The sequence below is a fragment of the Sabethes cyaneus genome, chromosome 3 (genome assembly GCF_943734655.1).
Source record: "Sabethes cyaneus chromosome 3, idSabCyanKW18_F2, whole genome shotgun sequence".
NCBI classification, from domain to species: domain Eukaryota; kingdom Metazoa; phylum Arthropoda; class Insecta; order Diptera; family Culicidae; genus Sabethes; species Sabethes cyaneus.
Window position 1 is genome coordinate 172,341,831 of NC_071355.1, and position 22,413 is coordinate 172,364,243.

The following is a 22,413-nucleotide window of genomic DNA, read 5'->3' on the forward strand; positions in this document are numbered from 1 at the left end:
TCTTTCATTCTCATTGTGAAAGTTCAAAGATCTGTTTAATCTGTGTAATTGGCGGCACGCACCTGGTCCATGGGCATCTCGTCCCAGATCTTGGAAATGAGCTTCTTAAATTGGTCCATAGTGCTCACTTTATTTTCGCTCCGCTAGGCCAGCATGTATGACCATACATGAAATTCGAGGGGACTAAGATCTGGGGAGCTGGGAGGCCACAAAGTCTTATCGAAAAAATTAGTCAAATTCTCCCGACACCACGCTTGGACGGTATTCGCCGTTTGGGCCGGTGCGCCGTCCTGTTCAAAGACGTAATGATCTTTCCCGTAGAGGTCACGAAGTGCCGGGGTCACAAACTTCTCCAGAACCTTGGTCTTAAAGTACACAGCGTTGATTTTCACGTTTTTCTCGATAAACGCCAGTGGAAGCTTCCCACGCTTGGATACGGCCCACAAAACCATCACCGACGCGGCGCTCTGGAACCGCGGGATGTTTATGTGGGACGGGGGGATGCTGGCCAACGTCGGCACCTACAGCCGATCATTTTGAACATTGTGCGACTGTTGCAAGATGAAGAGTTTCTCATCAGAAAATACGGACTCCTGACCAGCGTGCCGCGAAAGTATCAGTTTTGCTCTGTCCAGTCTCTTCTTCATTGTAGCCTCCGTTACCCCGTGAACCTCGCGTTTCTTGTACGGCTTGCATCCCCATGATGGTGTGGGCAGTCCCGATCGACACATCCAGATCAACAGCGGTCTTCCAGATCGAGTCTTCAAGATTGATAGCTGCCTGCGTCCTCGCTAAGCGCGGCCGCCCGGATCTAGCACGGTCCTTGGCCGAGCCCGTCTCCCGGTACCGACGGATGGTGTTATAGATGAAATTACGCTTCACCCCGTGGGATTTCAACCGCCGAAATATGTCGCCAGGTCGCTCACCTATCGCAAACAACTTTACAATGACGATGCGGCTGGGATGGTTCGATCACTTTGACTCAATTTTGATTCATTTGACAGTACCGTCTTAACGGGGCCAAATATGACAAAGTTATATATGGGACATTTGTAGAACAGGTTATTATCTAAAATTTTGCTGAATTACATTTTGCTGTATCTTTTGTAGTTACGGCGCTACAATGCTAGTATCTTATTAGTGACTAAATGAACGTTCATTTAGTCACTGATGAGTTACTAGCGTTGTAGCACCGTTTCTACAAACGATACAGTAAAACGTTGTTCAGAAAAATTCTAGATTAGAACTAGTTCTACAAATGTCCCATATGTAACATTGTTATATTTGGCTCGGCTGAGACGGTACTGTCAAATGAATCAAGATTGAGTCAAAGTGATTGAACCATCCCTGCGGTTGCGGTACTCCTTCATCGCGCGCGGTAGACAAATAACAAATGACATCAAGTTGACACCTTGCGCGCAGCGATGCCACATATAATTCTGAGTTTTTTGTTGGAAAAATCTGGCCATCTGTATAGCGAGGAAAAATATCTGTGCAAAAATCTGTTCAATGCAAAACAATGAGAATGAAAAAGACGGAGAGTCATTTTGCTGACTATTTCCGTCTCTTTCACTCTCATGTAAAAACTCAAAAATCTATTTAATCTGTGTAATTGGCGAAAATCTGTATTCTATGCATACAGATTATGTACAGGCGATCTCTTTCAAATATCTGTTAAACACAGAATAATCTGTGCATGTGGCAACCCTGCTTGAACGTCGATTAGCCTATATATTTATATAAGGCTAAAGCTGACACCAATAGGGCTTTTGCTACACACACATGCAAGACATCTGTTGGGCACACATTGCATATTTTCCTATTCGATGCAGCAAAAACGTGCTGGATAAAATTATCATTTTTTCTAAAATTATTTATCATTTTAAAGCACTAGGATTTCGGTGAATTCGCGTTAAATCGGTGTCCCAAATATACTGTTTTTGTAGCAATATGCGGCATAGGCCAAGTTGAAAGTAACGGAATATAAAATTGGTTTTAGCATAATAAATTGCTTTCTTAGCCGAAAGCAACTGCTGGCTATTGATATTTGTTTAATTTTATCCCGCTAACTTAGGTTACATAGTTAGGTCATAGTTACATTTTTGATCATTTGCTACCGCGTCTTAGCTTATTTGTTGAAAATATTTTTTTTATTTAGTAAACAGATATATTACGTTGCCATATGTATGAAGCAATTTGTAATTTCTGTTTTAAATGACGAAAATAAATTATTTAGAAAATTTTGCTCTTCCCAGCCCGTGTGTTTTATATGAAGGATTTATATCAAAGTTTGATAGAAATATTAACTTGAGCTACAATTCTGTAATATTTTTGTTTGAATCATCTGATCGGGCTACCCTGCAAAAATGGTGTTTGCCTCAAATCCGGTAGGAACAAGACGACCAGAAGCGCAGCGAGCGAGATGGTTAGACCAGGTGGAGCGGGATCTGGCGGAGAGTACTCGGTGTCCGAGGAATTTGCGAGGGGTAGCCCACAACCGAGTTAACTGGAGAAACCTTGTTCAACAGGCTTTGCCTTAGGACGGCTAGTCATTTAAGTAAGTAAGTATTGTTTCTAAGGTGTGGAATCCGGCCAATACTCCGGAACTAAAGTAGTTTGAGGATTGTTTGTTGATGGTGAATGGCAAACTGAAAAAAAGAGTGGGGTTTCAAGTGACAAGGAGGAGCTTGATTGAAAGTCGAATTTTGCTACCAAAAAAGTGCGAAAACAGCAAGCGAAGAATGATGGTTCCCGGAAAAGTTCGAGTAACAGCCTATAGGAAAAAGTAAGGCTGAATAAAATTAGGTAATGTATATCGTATTCATTGAAACATCTATTTGTATAAGAGGCTTGTCTGTACCGAAAACTAGGTTTCTGACAGGACGTCATAAGAGGCTTATCGGTAATTAAAAACAGGCTCTTGACAGGACGTCATGCTTTCGTAGCAATGGGTATTCTCAGTCACATCACTGGTCGACTACTGGACTGCGCGATTGCGCAACTGGTTGACTAGACTGCTCAACTGGACTGGTCGATTCGACTGCTCGACTCAACTGCTTGATTGGACAGATCAACTTGACTGCTCGACTGAACAGCTCCATTTAACGGCTCGAGTGGGCTACTCGACTTAACTACTCGATTCGACTGCTTGACATATTTGCTTGACTTACTACTCGACCCGACTGCTCGACTTAACTGCACGATTGAACTGCTCGACTGGACTGTTCGATTCGACTGCTCGACTGGAGTGCTTGACTGGATAGCCTGATTCATCTGCTCGCCTCAACTGCTTGAATTAACTGTTTGATTCGAAAGCTCAATCCAACAGCTCGACTGGACTACTTGAACCAACTACTTGATTAAACTGTTTTACTGGACTGCTCGACTCGACTGCCCGACTGAACTGCTCGAATCAACTGTTCGACTTAACTGCTTGACTGAACTGCTTGACCCGGCTACTCGACTAGACTGCTTGACTTAACTGTTCACTTCGAATGCTCGACTCAACTGCTCGACTAGACTATTCGATTCAACTGCTCGACTCGACTGCTTGATTCAGCTGCGCGACTCAATCGCTCGACTAAACTGCTCATCTGCAAATCAGACCGGACCAAGTCGCAAAATTTTACAAACTGAGTTAATGACAGCAAACAATCATGGATTTTCTTAGCAACATTTTACTTTAATCAGACTACCCAAATGTTGCAAACAGCCAGAGTTAGAAGATGACTTTGAATTTAAAATTTTGTCACTCGGTTCTATCTGACTTCTCTGTCTTCTGTCTTCTGACGGTTCTGTCTGACTGTCCGACCATATGAATCGGTTCGCCGCAGACAATGGACACAAAAGAGCCGTTTTGCCCACCTATAGAATCAGCACAGTGGAGATAATGTTTTTCTTTAGTTAAATAAAATTCAATGCGAGCATAAGAATTATTTGTTTTATTTTCCGGCTAAGACTCTTTAATGTACAACATCTTAGAGCTATATTAAGCAAATTATGCATATTATGCATTATTCAAAGAACTAATACAAAAATTGAACATCTTCGCAAACACTGGCCAATAGAATGTATCCGCAGCTTTCTGAATTCTGAACAGACATTTATATTTTCGTAAGATTCGGGTTAATAGTAATAAAATAAAACGCATTTACTCTTATATTTTACTTTAACATTTCTAGCGTTTGAGTAAAACTAGATTTTCGTACGGTTCATATTGCTTAATAGTTATTGCTCAGCAATATAAACAAGATAGATACTTTCATCGAATATTAGGAAAATAGAGACGCACCGTTATCTTTTCAATAACAGATAATATTTGAGGAACCTAATGGCCTAGTTTCGCCTAATTTTACCTAAGCTTGAACTCACAATCATGCAATCCTGTAGCTACAGAACTACTCACAATCAATGTTAATAGGGGTAATCTAGGTAAAAACGACACTGTGGGTAAAACCGACACCCCAGACTTTTTAAATTATAAGCTGTTTTTTGCAAAATTTGTGAGGCATCCTTTCTGCACTTGTTATTTTTTACGTTTAATGTCGTTTTACAACCGCCGAAATCACGTGGCTGTCAAAACAGACAACAAAACAAAGCCGGTTATTGAAGAAATAGTCCTTATAAAATTTTTCGAGTGGAGTCTAAACGTTTTAACTGGATAATTTGAAAAATTCGATACTTTTTGCATGCCTGATTCATCACCGGTTATTTTTTAGTCTATTTTGTGGAAATACGGGCGATTGTTTCGTTTATTGATGCTTTAAAATTTTGTTTTGAAATTTCGAATTGTTTCAGAGTAAAATAGAAACTCTCTATACTCATACCAGCCACGTTTCCTGCGAAACATTTTTTTTAAGTAAAGGTTTCATTTGACATTTCTGCGGTGTCAGTTTTACTCGGACTACTACTTGTTACGTTTAACGAAGAACTTTCTTTTTCATTATAAATCAAAACTATTAAAAATAATTAGCCAACAGACCTCGCGGAATGAAGAATCTAGAGTCTAATTAAGAATCTGTGAGGTTTGTTAGTCGATAATTGGCATACACACAAGGGATTTCTGTGTGTAAATGGTAAGGATGTCCGTATTACCCATAGCTCCTCTATTAGTTCTTCAAACTAATGCAAAGACTATTATGCCTTTGAAAGCGACTCTGTCGAAATGTAATCAATTTTCCAGGTCGCGTGATTCCCAATAGTGCAACTATTTAACCAACATGACTTATCTATTCAGAGCAATCAACACAACACCATTAATATCATGGAAACGAGTTAGATAGAGCATCAAAATCGCACCAATCATATTTGAATTGGGAATGCAATACGATCGTATATCTAATCAACAGAAATATCATTAAGACCATCATTCACTCTTATTGATGATTGATTGCGATAATTATGGCTATGTGTTGTGTGGTGCATCGGTAGAGTTTCCCCTACATTACACAAACATTTGCTTTATCTGCCTTCCGGAAGCAAATAATTGCATCCAACACATTGGCATGTGAATATCAATGCACTACAAAGATTGCTAGTTAATCGGCGTCCAATCAAATAGATAATCGATTGAAAAATTTATTTTTCTGTTAGTCCTAACGATCGTTTACTAACAGTATCTTGCCACCAGGGAGCTTTGATTGGTTGGCAGCAGGTGATTGATCATAAAACTATTCAAATCGGTTCGGAAATAAATTTATTGGAAGTAACGACTACTATTTAAGCGTACATCGTTAATGTGGAGTTAATCGTGCATGGGCATTAAATTATTGTTATTGCTTCATACTTTTTTATATGAATAGGAACGCCTTAGAATAAAACAAACTGTTTGAACAACCGATCTGCCAATAAACTTCGATGACACAATCTCTGTTTCTAACGAAACACCTCAGTTTAATATGCCCTTTCCGACAACGTATAATGTACCACTTACAATCATACGCTGCACAATGTGCAATTATACTAGCTATGAAAACCAGTAGGAATCTAATTTTTATAGATGATTTATCAAACTGAGGTAATTTAACTTTAACAATGATTTCTCGAAAAATAGGTAGGTGCTTGTTTGTGATTACTCAATATAACATGTGGAACCAAATGTTGGGCAAACTTTCTTTGCCGAAGGTTTCAACATTTTAGGTTAACTTTATAGATTATTTACTCGACGATAAGCTATCAGTAAAAGTGTGACATCGCTGGCGCTTTTGAACGAGGCGAACCGAGTGAAGGCATTGGCCTTCATACAGTTAAGTGAGACCTTCGAGTGAATTTATCTTTTTCCAACGATTTCAGTTAACCTTACAACGATAATAGAACATTTCGAACGAAAATGAGGAAACAGTTAACCGATGACGTCGAATTTAGTTTAGCAAAAAACGGGAAGGTTTATTTTATTTCATAAACAGATATATCAACTCGAAATTGGCATGGACATCGTTTTGGACAGACGAAAAAATTTACATTTATTTCCATATCACGGCAAAACTCGACCCTCACTAGCAGAACTCTTCCAACGGTGTTTATGTTGTTTGCACGATAGGAAAAAACGGTACCTGCCTGACTAGCTGGTCAAACTTCAAACTCATTATGAGCTAATGCGTTCCGTAAAGACCCACAATTCAGTCGACTGCGCGTGCTTCGGCAGAATATCATTAGGATCCAATACATTACACAGTGTGGAATCAAACATTCTTGCCAATTTTATTTTAATTTGCTATCCGCAGGCTCAATCGATTCTCAGTCACAGTCGATACTCAGTCAGTTTTTTATCTGATAATTTATAGTTTGGCAATTTACGACTCGGTCTAGGCTTTCAAAGGATAGTAAAAGATTTTTTGTTATAAAATTTTACCGCTTGTTAACACCTAAGATAAGTGCGTGAATAATTTTCTTCGTTTCAGAACTTAGTTGGCTTTGTATTCATGAATTGAAAATTAAGTTACAGTCGTGGTTGATTTATTGGTTTTCTTGTTCCCGTTGAGCACAAACATCGATTGTTTGCAACTGCAAGGTCAATAAAGCGAAATTGAATGAGCAAAAAAGGCGACTGTGTCATTAAATCGATCCTGAACAAAAGAAGCCGTAACTCAGATTTCTCATTATAATTCCCTCCATCATGATGATGGCATCTGTACGATGACAACCATGCATATTGAGTCTGGTATGTTAAATCATAAGGCTAGAAGCCTATTTGAGCAAGCGTTAATACTCCATCAGCCCCGTTTATTTTCCTCCTTTGTTTGTCTGTATCCAAGAATGCACATTTTAAATTGTCTTCCATTATCATACAGCATGCCTTTTCACAGAAGAAGATCAAGCTCGTGCTGTGAAACATAATACTCGCGACGTGTACAAAGAGAGTGTTACATATCTTGGAGTGAAAGAGAAATCATGATTCACTTTAGTTTTCAATCAATAAGTTTGCATTCTGCACCACAACCAGCAAAATGATCGGATATATGCAGCACATCTTTCTGATATGCAGGACAAACTGGCTGTTCAAAGGTTCCGGGACGTTTCCAGACTGATGGTATGGGAATGTTTCTCCAAAAATTTGAAAGTTCCATTACTGTTCATTGAACCTGGTGTAAAAATTCATAGTTCATAGCCTTGCGCACTGGGCATAAAATAGACCCCACAGTGGTCCACAGCTTCTTACCCAGCAACTCCTACCCTTACCTCCTCGTAGTACCAGCTGGGATAGGAGCAACCTCGGTGGAGATCAACGCCGGTGGAAACCAATGTCGTAAGCTGAACGGGGAGGAGGGCTCCTTCGAGCTACGTTGGCCCTCCGGCGATACTGCCTGAACCACTAAAAATCAAAGCAATGGACTCCGTAAGTAATAATAACTCTAATCGGAACAATCGGCAAAGACTCAGGCGACGAAAACGAACGAACGATTGGAAATTAGGAACATGGAACTGTCGATCTCTCAATTTCCTCGGAAGTACTCACGTGCTTTCTAAAGAAGAGAAGAGCCGCAAGTTCGACATCGTAGCGCTGCAGGAAGTATGCTGGAAAAGCACGATGGTACGTACGTATAGAGATGGTCATACCATCTACCAGAGCTACGGCAATACACACGAGCTGGGCACAGTCTTTATAGTGATGGGCGAGATGCAGAAGCGGGTGATCGGGTAGTGGCCGATCAACCACCGAATGTGCAGATTAAGAATCAAGGGCCAATTCTTTAATATTAGCATAATTAACGTGCACAGCCCTCACCTAGGAAGTACCGATGATGACAAAGACGAATTTTACGCGCAGTTGGAGCGTGAATACGACCGCTGCCCAAGACATGATGTCAAAATTGTCATCAGGGACTGTTAAGGAGTAAGGGTAAGCGGGGCAAGACCGCCCGCCTAAGCAAAACCACCTGTATAAAAAAAAGTTGTAGCTCAATTTCTAATTTATCTGCTTTAAATGAACAATTGATCTATTACCTACATACAAAAAATAAAAACATAAATATCTGTAATGATTTTCTATTTTTTATTGCGATTTGGAAACACGTCCAAAAAATAGAGTATTTTTTCCATGCGGGGTGAAACACGCCCACTAACGGGGTAAAACCGCCATAGCGTATAACTTTAACAATATTCAACCGATTTCAATGAAACTGGTGGCATTGGATTCATGAATTTATCTAATTTAAACAAATTGAATCAGTTTGCTATCAAACAATACATAGTTCCCCGAGATTCGCAAGTTCGAAAGAGTGTCCGGCAACCACTCGTATTGGAAGAATATCAGTAATATAGGTCCCAACAGTCTTGAAATTGATACCGTGTAGTTTCCTTAGACAACAAGATGGATCGGGTTAGGCATCCTGGAGTCAATCTTTAAGGACTAGAGAGGATCTAAGATAAAATATAACACTATGGGTATTAAAGTTCCTGCAATTGATCCGGTAGGTCATTTTTTGACATTTCAAATTGTTCTGATTGATAGAGCAGATACATATTACTTTTCCATTGCTAAGATAATTTGCTATATTTTCATAAAAAATATGTTTATTCCATGTTATTTGTTCCAAGAGGGAGGAATTATTAAAAAAGCTATATCCGAGAAAACAAGAAAATGTCCATAGCGCCCGCAGGGAAAATTTGCGATTTAGATTTTTCCAAACAGTCCACCAGCTATAAACTAAGCACATTTATATTGTTTTATGTAAATCTGAGATTCTTTGGTCCAAACCATGCTATTATTTTAAAAATCTCCTTATCGCACTAGCATTATACACGACGGTCTTGCGCCGTTCATTGTGGGCGGTTTTACCCCCAAATGACCGATTTACACATTTCACTATTTATTTCAACAAAATTGCATGAACAGTTACCTAATTTAGGTACTGTCGGTTGAAGACAGGATCAGAGAAGCGATGTGGGTTGGATTTACTGAAAGTTTTAACGTTTTGAATAAAATAAACCCTAAGTTCTGCGGGAACAAAGTTATAAAAAACGAAACGATTATAACGAAAAATCTATTTTTATTTATTTCTCCGATAGTTTATACGATATTGCTGTACAAGGTATTGTAAAATATTGCGTACGCATTCAGTAATATGACTGTCATCAACATTTAACACCAATTTGAGCAAGGCCCTGTAAATCCATGGTGGGCGGTTTTACCCCGGCGGGCGTTGTTACCCCGTTTACCCTTACGGTTTCCCACCCAGCACTACAACCCTTTCGATGACAATATTATATCACAGAACGAGATCGCATCCGCATATATCACAGAACGAGATAGCATCAAACCAATCGATCAACGCAGAAATCACATCCAACCAACTCATCAGTGCAGAGGTGATGCTGATAAGAGCGGAGAGTTTATCTCATTTCTGGACCACCGAAATAACATCGCATGATTAGCCCGAAGGATCCCTTCGGCTTACTGCTGGAGCAATAAGTCAGTCGCATCCAAATCAACCATCGGATAGCATGGGCGATGGAATCGCATGCTGGGTTTTATTTGTTAAATGTCTAATTATATATAAGTGTTCAACTATGATAAGAAATTGCTTTTATTAAAGTTCGATTCCGTTAATTGTGCAGTAAATAAAGTGTATATCTTTTCTGTACATGGAGTGATTTTACTGGCCATCATTCCCGAAAGGCGGTTCCATCCTCTGGATTTTACCTGATAATACTCGGAGAACTGGTCATTCTGCTGGGGGCAGAATTCCGTCGATGCTGGGGGCTGGATCCCCAATTACCCACCAAGAGCTATCGAACACTGGAGGCAACGATCCCATCCCCCAACATTTTGGTCCTTCGAACCGGATCGGAACCCGGTTCGAAGTTGGATTCATCGACACAGGGTCGATACTCGTACGATTTGGTTTGGACGCTAATTGGATCGGCGTGGCTTGGGTGGACCGCCATTGTTCCCGCCTCTATTGTACCGCACAAAGGAATCAACGCGCCTAGGTTTGGCATGGCTTGGGAGGACCGCCATTGCTATCACTTCATCTTACAATAGGATCAACCTCTGGAACCTGGCGGGATTTGGGTCAGCCGCCATTGCCGCTTTATCATCTTGGCTTGGACTTAGTCGAGCAGATTCGTCAGCTACGGATCTGGATTTTATCGGTTGTCGAGTGGACGAGCAAAGGACCCAATTGCTCACAATACAACTGGTATACCATTGCCGGTGACGCTGTCCGTCGCCATAGTATTTCTCGAGACTACAATTAGCTGTCCAGTGGTTAACCGGCTAGATTGGACAACCTGGATTGGTCCATGCTGGTATTCTAAAGCATCGGAGAGGAGGCGCATCAAATATTTCGTTAAGGTAAAAAAACTTAGTATATGTACTGCTGTGGCTAGGCATGCAGATAATACACTAAATTAAAATCAATCCTCTTCGTCTTGCTTCAAACTTGGTGAGCCTTGATGCCTATGAGGCAACTGATTGTTGTTCGGATAATTTAATCAACGTTCGGATTTACGGCTTATTGCTTGGTGAAATATTCGGTCACTTCTGGCGGAAAGGTTTTGTGTGTGTTACCGATTGATTTATTGACATCACAAGGCTCGAGAACATTTCTTATATACGGAAGGCGGAGCTGGGTTTTCTGTGGGTTAGTGAAATTTTACAGTATATGCCTAGCTTAGCTAGGATTCGTTATAGCCTACTACACCACATCTATTTCCTCTACTCATTCGTTTAACTAAACGCCAACACAACCCAAGTAACATTTTTGTTGTATAATAGCTTATTAAACTATAGTGCAGCTGATTACCGTGGAACAAGAGCTTGATAAGCTATTGTACAACAAAAATGTTTCTTGGGAATGCCAGCAGCGAAGAAGGTGCCCTCCATGAAGGCACTAACCGCAAGGATGAAGGAGATCCAGCTATCTTTCAATGACATTTGGAGATTCATGCAAGCCTTTAAGGATTCTACTACAGTTAGCGAAATCCAAGTTCGGTTTTGCAAGCTAGATAAGTTATGGGAAGGATTCAGCGATGTGTTGGTGGAGATCTTTGCCCACGAGGATTTCAATCCAGAAACCGCCGGTTTGGAGAAGGAACGAATGGAATTTAGTGACCGCTATTACGAGGTTAAATCCTTCCTTATGGACAAAATCAAGCTGCTCGAGGAACCACAAGCCGAGCAGTCGATCAGGATAGGAGATGTTTCGACGCACAGTGTAATCGAGCACGTTCGGTTGCCACAAATAAAACTGCAAACTTTTAATGGAGACATCGATGAGTGGTTGAGCTTTCGGGATTTGTTTACGTCGCTCATCCACTGGAAAGAAGATTTACCCGAAGTGGAAAAATTCCATTATCTAAAAGGTTGCCTACAGGGAGAGCCAAAAACCCTCATCGATCCGCTACAAATTACGAGGGCTAATTATCAGGTGGCGTGGGCCTTGCTGCTAAAACGTTACAACAACTGCAAGCAGCTTAGAAAACGGCAGGTACAGGCACTCTTTAATCTGCCCACACTTAACAAGGAATCTGTAGCCGACTTGCATATTCTCGTCGAAGGTGCCGAGAGAATAGTTAAAACCTTGGATCAAATAGTCCAACCGGAGGACTACAAGGACCTCCTTCTAGTAAACATTCTCACTGCGCGATTGGATCCGGTCACTAGAAGAGGGTGGGAAGAGGTATCATTAACAAGGGAACAGGATACATTAGTGGATTTAATGGAATTTCTGCGGCGCAGAGTACAGGTTTTGGATTGTTTACCATCCAGGTTCTGCGACACTAAGGGTGTCCAACAACCACTACCAAGGCAAAACCAACCAATAGCCAAAGTTTGCAATCAAGCGTCTGGGGGACGCTGCGTAGCTTGTACGTTGAATCATCCACTATATCAGTGCCCCACGTTTCAACAAATGGAGGTGTTGGAACGCGACACACTACTGAAAACTCATGGTCTTTGTCGCAATTGTTTTCGGACCGGACACCATGCAAAGGATTGTATATCTAAATTTTCCTGTCGAATCTGCAACGGCCGCCACCATACGCTAGTATGCTTCAAGTCAAAGGAAGGGGAAACCAAGGTTATTGCGAATGTGGAGGATAACGAGCCAATTCCTTCTGCGCTATCACAGGAATCATCCAATCCAATTCCTACCCAAGGCATGAATATGGCAGTCTCAAACTTAAGCGTATCTATTGCAGCGAGTCAGTGTACATCTCAGGTGCTTTTAGCTACAGCTGTCGTCATAGTGGAAGACGATAATGGGAATCAGTATAAGGCGCGTGCTCTACTGGATTCTGGGTCGGAGAGTAACTTTATTACTGAGCGCTTGACCCAACGGTTAAAGGTTGACCGAGAACCTGTTAATATAACCGTCGCTGGAATTGGTCAAACTATTTCAACGGTGAAGCAAGGTTTAAGAACCTTGGTGCGTTCTCGAGTTTCAGAATACGCCCGTGAACTTACATTCCTAGTTCTCCCAAGAATAACGGCAAATCTCCCGGCAACAAAAATCAATACGAGCAGGTGGAAATTTCCTAGCGGTGTTAATCTGGCAGACCCTGCATTCTTTCAGTCCCATGGTGTGGACATGGTTCTCGGCATTGAAGCGTTCTTTGAATTCTTTGAAAGCGGCCGAAAAATTACATTGGGAGAACAACTGCCTCTATTAAAGGAATCCGTGTTTGGCTGGGTGATTTGCGGCGGGTTTTCGGAACAAACTCAATCTTCACAAATAAGGTGCAACATATCCACTTCGAGAAAACTGGGCACATCCACGGTGAAGAAACAATCCGGTGAACTGTGTGACGGCATTCAGACGGTTGGTACACCGTCATCCTACCAAAGAAGGAAGACATTTTATCGAAATCGTGCGAATCAATGGACATCCTATGTCGACGACTCCAAGGAACCGGACAAAGGTTGGCCAAGGGTAAAATTCTCTAAAAAGGAACACATCGGAAGGTTAAATACCGGCAGCTTGGGAATATGTAAAGGATCCACTACTTCGGTGCAGCTTTGCGAGACTTACCATACCAAGAAGCATAAACCCAGGATTTCAATACGGCGACAGAGCCAAGCCCACCCCGTATCTAACCACTAAAGCTCTACATCAACCGGTTTTCGATGAAAGGTGCCAGTGACATTGAAAGGGTTATCCAGAATCTTAACTCGTCGTCAAATACATTAGAAAAAAGCCTTCAAGCACGGAAGTTTGATTACATCGGCGTAAATTTTATGCAACTATTATGAAAAGACTAGTCTATTGGATTGAGACCAACTACTCCCTCCAACGGTGGGTGAGGTTTGAATGAAATAACAAACAATTGCAGCCGGTATTCGCTAATGAAGATGGAAGGCTGGCCGTTATTAAGGACAACTTATTCGTTCTACAAGCTACATCCCTCAACAGGCAACCTGAAGGCAGCCACAGGAAGTTTCAGTGCAACCAGCAGGGAAATTTCGTATCCTGCCGGCACCGGATGATGAAAATTCAGGGGATATCCTTCCCAAAAATCCCGTCCCGTCGAAGAGGATCTGCTTTCTTTCTTTTCAGAAATGCGTACAATTTCTGGGTGGGTGAGGATGTTAAGGAGTACGGTTTCCCACCCAGCACTACAACCCTTTCGATGACAATATTATATCACAGAACGAGATCGCATCCGCATATATCACAGAACGAGATAGCATCAAACCAATCGATCAACGCAGAAATCACATCCAACCAACTCATCAGTGCAGAGGTGATGCTGATAAGAGCGGAGAGTTTATCTCATTTCTGGACCACCGAAATAACATCGCATGATTAGCCCGAAGGATCCCTTCGGCTTACTGCTGGAGCAATAAGTCAGTCGCATCCAAATCAACCATCGGATAGCATGGGCGATGGAATCGCATGCTGGGTTTTATTTGTTAAATGTCTAATTATATATAAGTGTTCAACTATGATAAGAAATTGCTTTTATTAAAGTTCGATTCCGTTAATTGTGCAGTAAATAAAGTGTATATCTTTTCTGTGCATGGAGTGATTTTACTGGCCATCATTCCCGAAAGGCGGTTCCATCCTCTGGATTTTACCTGATAATACTCGGAGAACTGGTCATTCTGCTGGGGGCAGAATTCCGTCGATGCTGGGGGCTGGATCCCCAATTACCCACCAAGAGCTATCGAACACTGGAGGCAACGATCCCATCCCCCAACAGGGACTGTAATGCTCAGGTTGGTCAGGAGGAAGAATTCAAACTGGTGATTGAACGGTTCAGCGCACACCCGCTGAAAACGGCCTAAGACTTGTCCACTACGAACGCCTCCAAGAACATGGCCATACGTAGTACCTTCTTCCAGCATAACGTCTACCATCGGTACACCTGGAGATCACCAAACCAGACAAAATCACGTTCTGACCACATTCTGATAGATGGTCGGCACTTTTCAGAAATTATCGACATCAGAACCTATCCGGGCGCTAACATCGATTTGGATCACTACCTAGTGATGGTAAGGATACGTCAAAAACTATCTGTTGTGAACAAGATACGATACCGGCGCTCGCCACGGTATAATTCAGCGCGACTGAAGCAACCGGATGTCGCCGAAAAATACGCGTTATCTCTCGAAACCACGCTGCCGGAGCTGGATGAAGCCCCTCTTTAGGACTGTTGGAATGCCGTGGAAACAGCCATTAACAGCGTAGCGGAGAACGTCCTAGGCCGTGTGGCACCGAATCGACGTAACGAATGGTTTGACGAGGAATGCCAGCAGATATTGGCTGAGAAGAACGCAGCGCGAGTACAAATGCTGCGTAGAGTCACCCGTCAGAATGTGGAGCGATACAAACAGAAGCGGAGACAGCAAACCCGACTCTTCAAGGTGAAGAAGCGCCACCAAGAGGAGAAGGAGTGCGAAGAACTCGAGCAGCTGTACCGCTTTCACGACACACGGAAGTTCTATCAGAAACTTAACGGATTTCGCAAAGGTTTTGTGCCGCAGGCCGAATTGTGCAGAGATAAAAATGGAGGTATCTTGACAGACGACCGTGCGGTGATCGAAAGGTGGAAGCAGCACTATGATGAACATCTGAATGGTGTGCAGGCAGAAGACCATGATAGTGGAGGAAGTGACCACTTTGGTGTAGTAAGCAACGAAGATGTGCCACCCCCATCGATAAGGGAAGTTAAAGAAGCCAGCGGCTGAAGAACAACAATGCAGCAGGAAAGGATGGATTGGAGCGGAACTTATTAAAATGGGTCGGGACAAGTTGGCCGGCGGTCTGCATCAACTGATTGTCAAGATTTGGGATACGGAACAACTACCGTAGGAGTGGAAAGACGAGGTTATCTGCCCTATCTACAAAAAAGGCGATAAGCTGGATTGTAAGAACTACCGAGCGATCACTATCCTGAATGCCGCCTACAAAGTGCTGTCCCAAGTCATCTTCTACCGACTATCTCCAATAGCCAATAGATTTGTGGGAAGTTACCAGGCCGGCTTCATGGAGGGTCGGTTTACAACGGATCAAATCTTCACCCTGCGGCAGATCCTCCAGTAGTGCCGCGAATTCCAAGTCTCCACGCACCACCTGTTCATCGATTTCAAAGCCGCATATGATAGCGTAAACCGACAACAGCTATGGAAAATTTTGAACGAAAACGGACCCATTCGAATCTAGCAGGCGACTTTCCTGCCTGCTATTTAACATTGCGCTTGAAGGTGTTACAAGACGAGCGGCGATCGAAATGCGGGGCACAATTTTCAATAAATTCAGTCAATTTATCTGCTTTGCTGACGACGTGGATGCTGTCGGCAGAACATTTGAGGCGATGGAAGATCAGTACACCAGACTAAAACGCGAAGCAGAGAAGATTGGATTGTGGATAAATACGTCTAAAACGAAGTATACTTCGGGCTGGCGGGCAGAACCGAGCGCGACACGGTCCGCTTGGGCTGTATCATGGTAATCGACGGGGATGAGTTTGAGGTAGCCAACTAGTTCGTATACCTTGGCTCACTGGCAAAAGAGGACAACAATACCAGCCGTGAGATTAAAAGGCGTATTATCAGCGAAAGTCGGCCCTACTACGGACTCCACAAACATTTGCGGTCGAATAATCTGAGCCCCCGTACAAAGTGCACACTGTACAAAACGCTAATTAGACCGGCTGTCCTCTACGAACACGAAATGTGGAAATTCCGAACGGCGGGTGCTAAGAACCGTCTTTGACGGAGTGCAAGAGAACGGTATATGGAGGCAAAGAATGAACCACGAGCTCGCGCGTCTCTACGGCGACCCAAGTATTCAGGACGTAGTTAAAGCTGAACGGACAAGTTGGGCAGGACATGTTGCTAGAATGCCGGACAACTATCCTGCAAAAATGGTTTTCGCATCGAATCCGGTAGGAACAAGACGAATAGGGGCACAGCGAGCGAGGTGACAAGACCAGGTGGAGCGAGATCTGGCAAGCACTTGGTGCGCGCGGAACTGAAGATCAGCTACCATGGACCGAAATAGATGGAGAAATTATACTGCGCAGGCCTTGTCGTAAGATGTTCGGCCAATTTAGTAAGTAAGTATGCAAATAATTTTTTAAAGAACCATTTGCTTCCCATTGTCAAAAAAAAAAACACCAAGAATGCACCATACCGCTTCCTACGAGATTCTGCACCGTCTCGCCAAGCGAAAGCTACACATGCTTGATGTGAAAATAATTTTCCGGATTTTATTTTTTCGAAAGATTGGCCTGCCTCTTCGCCTGATTTGAATACTCTCGACTTCTATGCATGGAGTTGCGTGCTAGGCAAACTAGGGAGTACTAAAGGATTGACTGTAGATACTTTCAAGCAACGTTCAGAGAAGATTTGGAATAACTTTTTTCAGGATATCGTACGTGCGTAACGCTTTTCAACAATGATTGTGACTGGTAATTAAAGCAAAGGGTGAAAGATTTGAATTTACTTTGACACCTACCGCCATAATTTAACGAAACTTTTCGCTATAAAGCAATAAAGCGTACTGCTTGCTCTGAAATTTAAATCATTTAGCCAGCTTTGTTAACTTCAAAATATATCCGTGAGCAAAGAAGTTAAAGTTTTACTGTCAGCTCATCCTGATCGATTTGGTTCATAGCGATCATAATTGAAAATTCCTTAGAATAAAAACTAATAAAGTTTCAACAGTCTCCGTTGTTGTGCGGCATATGCGCACTATATTTATCGTGGATATGAATATGATAGGTGGATCAATAAATTTAATTTATTAACAGTTTTATTGTGGTATTATAGCTTAGTTTTAGACTTGTATCATCTTGATATTGCGTAATACCATGATAAAACCAGAGGTAAAGACTAATACCGCAATTTATAAATTTCAAATAAAATCAAGCGGCTTTAGGATTGTTACGTGGGTACTTTGAAAGTTCCAGAGGTAATGAATTTTCGATACCAACCTCGTGTATTAATCTTGAGGTTGAAATGAGGTCAGGCATATAATTTAATATTTTTTAAAACGGTAGATCTTTTACAATTGACGAAGGAACGGTAGAAGAAAGTAATGCAATTTTAGAGTGCAGGAGAAAGAGCGGAAAGGCGAGAGGGGGGTTTGATTTGGTTCGATTACAATTGATCGAGGAAGAGGCACGACTTGTGTCTATAAATTACCCAACTATGTCTATAAATAAGTTATATTTAACCTAAAGAATACTAAAAATTACTTACGTTGGTCATACATTGTGGTAAATTTTACCCCAAAATTCAAATTCACACCGAAAACTTGACGGATTGCTGAATTTTTAGATGTTGAAATATGAATGGTGACTTGGCTCTCTCCGCCTTTTACAAGGAGGAGTTTTCCAAGGACCCGGGTTCAAATCCCAGCCCCAAACAGAAAGTCACGAATGACCCAAGCTGTTAAAGTGACAATAAGGCCATTGCAAATCATTTTCAAAGTTTTTGTCACCCCCCCTTGGAAATTGGCTTGAAAAATCGGGGGGCAGGAAAATAATTTGTAGGAAATGAGTCAAAATTTGTTTAATAAAATCAATTGTTTGTTGGCTCTTCAGTCTGAAAAACTCGAAAAATAGGTGTACAAGTTGAGTTAACTTCTAGCACGAAACAAAAATGGAAATTCTAACAATGGAATTTCCGAAAATCGTCCAAAAAAATTTTCCTTTGTTTTTATCTTTTTTTCGTAGATTTTTGCATAGAAAATAATAACGTATATATTATAAGCAAGAAAAGATTCGGTTTTCATGTTTAAACTTTAAATAAAAATGCTTAAACCCAAGTTTTTTTTTGCTCGATTAAAAAATTCACTTTGTTTTTTTTCGCCCCCTCCCCCCACCCCCCCCCCCCCCTCTTCAGTGGCCGTATACCGGAAGGACAAAAACTTTTTAAAATATTTTTAATGGCCTAATCAAAACAAAAAAATAGAAGGTGTTTCAGTAAAAATAGATGAAAAATGGATTTTTTCATATTTGTGACATTTACATTACAAAATCCATAGAATAATGCTTCCTTCTACAAAAATATACGCGAACACGAGATCTTCAAAGTTACGTGTGGCATTTTACAGGATGCTTTTATTTAAAATATTTATACTGTTTATGCTGTTACCCAAACGGAAATCTTTTTATTCGAATTACGCACAGTAATTGAACCATTCTCAAGTTGTTGCAGGCAGTTGTATCACAAAAATATTCCATTTCAGCTCACCAGTGTTCTGACTGGATTCTATACATGCAAGAGATTATGGATCGCCCATATTTCAGAATCAATTTCGAACTAGGTATCAGTAAAACGAAAGCGCAATAACGTGGCAGCCGAAGATAGAGAAACTGATTGAAGTGCTGCATTTTGATCTGTGCGAATATTTTCATATATTTTCGGGCATGACTGCCAACACTCATCGTGACAGCGCGACGCGAGTGTTTCCGTGTCTGATAGCGGTATTACATTCCGTCCAGTATTAAATTCTGAGGGTGACTAGGAAATTGACTTTTCGTCACAAATGGACGTGACGGTCTTCCAGTTTAGATTGGTAAGATTTTCCCTTTTTTTATTGCAGCATATATGTGGGTCATATAAAAATGAATGGCTTTGTGGCTAACCTATCAGTCAACCCGTCCTTCATAAAACTCGAAAACTACTAAGCCTATAACCGGAAAAGTTTGCATATGCCAGGGATTTCGAGTACGCAAGTGTGCTTTCAGTTTCGATATATCTATACTACATAGAGAAATTTGTATTGTATGTATTTTAGGTTACTACAGACGAAATTAATACAATAAAAAATTGCTTACCAAGAGTTACGACCAATCATAAATGGATAAGAGAGATTTTGCAGTTAGTTTGTAGTGAAATGGTAAGTTGTGACTCTAATTTTTATAGAATAGAAATACATTATGACTAATTACGATGCCACCAGTAGAAAATTAGCAATGCGACTGGCGAAAAAACGTCATTTAATCCCTATAATTTTTAGCTCCTTTCCACAACATTACAACACGCTTAACTATTTTTATTAGAAAATATTTTTAAAACATTATGCAATGCTTGCTACGCTGTTATTAATTTTTCTATCGCGTCTATCGGCGAATTTTATATGTCAAAAAAAAATATTAGTGCAGTTCAGTTAGTAGGTTTAGTATTAAAGAGCAAACAATTCGTAGAATCAATTCAAAACTGCTTAAATAAACAGAAGATTATTGTTATTCACAACATTACAACACCTTTCACCTACAAACTATAGTTCCATTGCTTAACACAAACCTCAAAACAGCTCACAGACTTGAAAAACAAGTTTGTACGCTCCAATGACTGAATGGTTCATTAAGACTCCCTTAATTTCGACAGTACACCAAAAAAGCAAAATGAATTGAAAACAAAAATAACTCATGTTGAACGTTGTTCATCGAGCGGCTCAATGGTCTAGGGGTATGATTCTCGCTTTGGGTGCGAGAGGTCCCGGGTTCAAATCCCGGTTGAGCCCTAATGTTTTTTGCTCAATTTTCTAAAAATTGCAAACATTATTTAAAGCGAATTCAACATAACTTTTCAATTATAAATTAACTAGGGTACGGGAGGGTATTTTCAGCAAATTTCTGAATTCAGCCTATTTGCCTCTTCTTTCGCCAATAAAAATACTTTGCCGACATACAATTTTATTATGTTATAACTATTTATCAAGACTACTATTTTTTATTCAAAGAACGATAAAACCACCTGTTCTTCTACTAGAACTAGGCCATAGGCCGAAAAAATAGATGCAATCGCTTAACGGGCTGAAAATACCCTCCCGTGCCCTACATACCGCCGTAGCAGAATAGAAGAAGCAAAGGCTTGAGCTTAAAGGGTGTCCCACATCAAATTGCACCACGGAAGAATCGTTGTAGAAAATTACCCATTGGGAAAATTTGAGTAGAAGTAGTTTAGAGTGTATTGCGTACGCTCTATTTTTTTCGCGGTCAGTTTTTAGAAAATTGGAAAAAATGGCGTCGCCCTAAAAACAACGTCGCGAATTTATTTTCGAAAGCACCTGGAAAATCCTCAACTCTCTCATCATGAATAATGAGACTTACATCAAAAGGACTTCCGGCAGCTTCCGGGGCTACTGTACTTCACCGCCCAGCACAAGTTTGATGTTCCGGAGGAAGTAAGGATGCAGAAACTTTCATAGTTTGCCAAGAAATCTAGCGAAACTTTTCGAAAGGACCTAAGCAATATTGAGAGACTCTCTTTGATGTTCCTATCTTCTGATTATTGCAGCGACATAAACGCATTTTAACCAAAGTTTTCTTAACGAATAGTTAGCTTGTGACGCCAGCAACCGATTCATGCAAAGCTGATGTATCAAAGTGCCTTTGCATCGCCGTGATAAGCGAGAGAAGAGACCCGAAGAGAATCTCTCATTGTTACTTAGGTCCTTTTGAAAAATTTCGCGAGAAATACATGATTTGGCCAAGAAATACATCATGTGGCAAACGGAGTGCACCGTTCGTGGCTACCGAGACTATAAACGGACAGATCTACCTCAAGGAGTGTCTACAGAAGCGTCTGCTTCCTCTGTCGAAGCAACACGAGGGTCCTAAGATCTTCTGGCCCGATTTACCTCCGTGCCAATATTCAAAGGGTGTATTGGAATGGTACGAAGCCAACGGAGTCACTTTCGTACTCAAGGACATGAACGCCTCCAACGCACCGGAACTAAGGCCCATCGAAAAATACTAGGCTATTATGAAGCAGGCCCTACAAAAGCATCCCAAGGAGGTCAAGTATGAAGAAAAAGTGGGTTTCCGTACAAATGAAGCTGCAGTTAGGTAATACAAAACTTTTTGAGTTACAGCAAACACAGTTAAGGCGCGAGCATACGGTTATGATATTGAAGCTGAATGAAACAAATATGCCAAAAGCTTACTAGTGGGTTATGTTTTGTTATCTGGAAGTTTGAAAAGGATCGGTCTAGGGATGGGAACTATCATTAAAAATCGTTACTGATAACTATCAGTAGTTTCAATACGTTACTGATAACTATCAGTAAATATCAGTAATTTCACCCATCACGGCATTGTAGCAAAAAAAAAGAAAATTGTAATAACTGCATTTTTCATTGTAATTTTACATTGTAATTTATCAGGTGGACTACATGGGGGCTTGCGCTTCTACCGACCAGATTTTTACCATCCGACAGATCTTGCAGAAATCCTCGGATCACATCTTTATTAATTTCAAAGCAACATACGATACAGTCCATCGAGACCAGCTATAGCACATGATGCACGAAACCGGTTTTCCGGATAAACTGACGCGACTAATCAGAGCTACATTGGAACGAGTGATGTGTTTCGCACGTCTCGGGGACACTCTCGAGTCCCTTCGACACGCGGCGCGGGTTGGGACAAGGTCCAGTACGCTGTTCGACATCACTCGTGAGGCGGTGTTCCGACCAGCGGGTATCGAAAGGAGATGCATGATTTTCATCA

The 22,413-nt window shown here is 41.2% G+C and overlaps 1 protein-coding gene and 1 non-coding gene across 2 annotated transcripts; both read left to right on the forward strand.

The window, feature by feature from the left end:
• The first annotated feature begins 11,297 nt into the window (after positions 1-11,297).
• LOC128740418 (uncharacterized) lies at positions 11,298-14,728 on the forward strand. Its single transcript, XM_053835957.1, has 2 exons — positions 11,298-13,373; positions 14,495-14,728. The coding sequence occupies exons 1-2, from the start codon at positions 11,298-11,300 to the stop codon at positions 14,726-14,728; spliced, it is 2,310 nt and encodes a 769-aa protein (XP_053691932.1).
• A 5,623-nt stretch (positions 14,729-20,351) lies between these two features.
• On the forward strand, positions 20,352-20,423 carry Trnap-ugg (transfer RNA proline (anticodon UGG)). The gene has a single exon. It is a non-coding gene; the product is annotated as a tRNA-Pro (tRNA).
• The last annotated feature ends 1,990 nt before the right edge of the window (positions 20,424-22,413 follow it).

Coding starts and splice junctions, on each gene's coding strand:
- LOC128740418 (XM_053835957.1), top strand. CDS start 11,298: ATGCCAGCAGCGAAGAAGGTGCCCTCCATGAAGGCACTAACCGCAAGG. Junction 13,374..14,494: donor CGGACAAAGGTTGGCCAAGG/GTAAAATTCTCT, acceptor CATTCCCGAAAG/GCGGTTCCATCCTCTGGATT.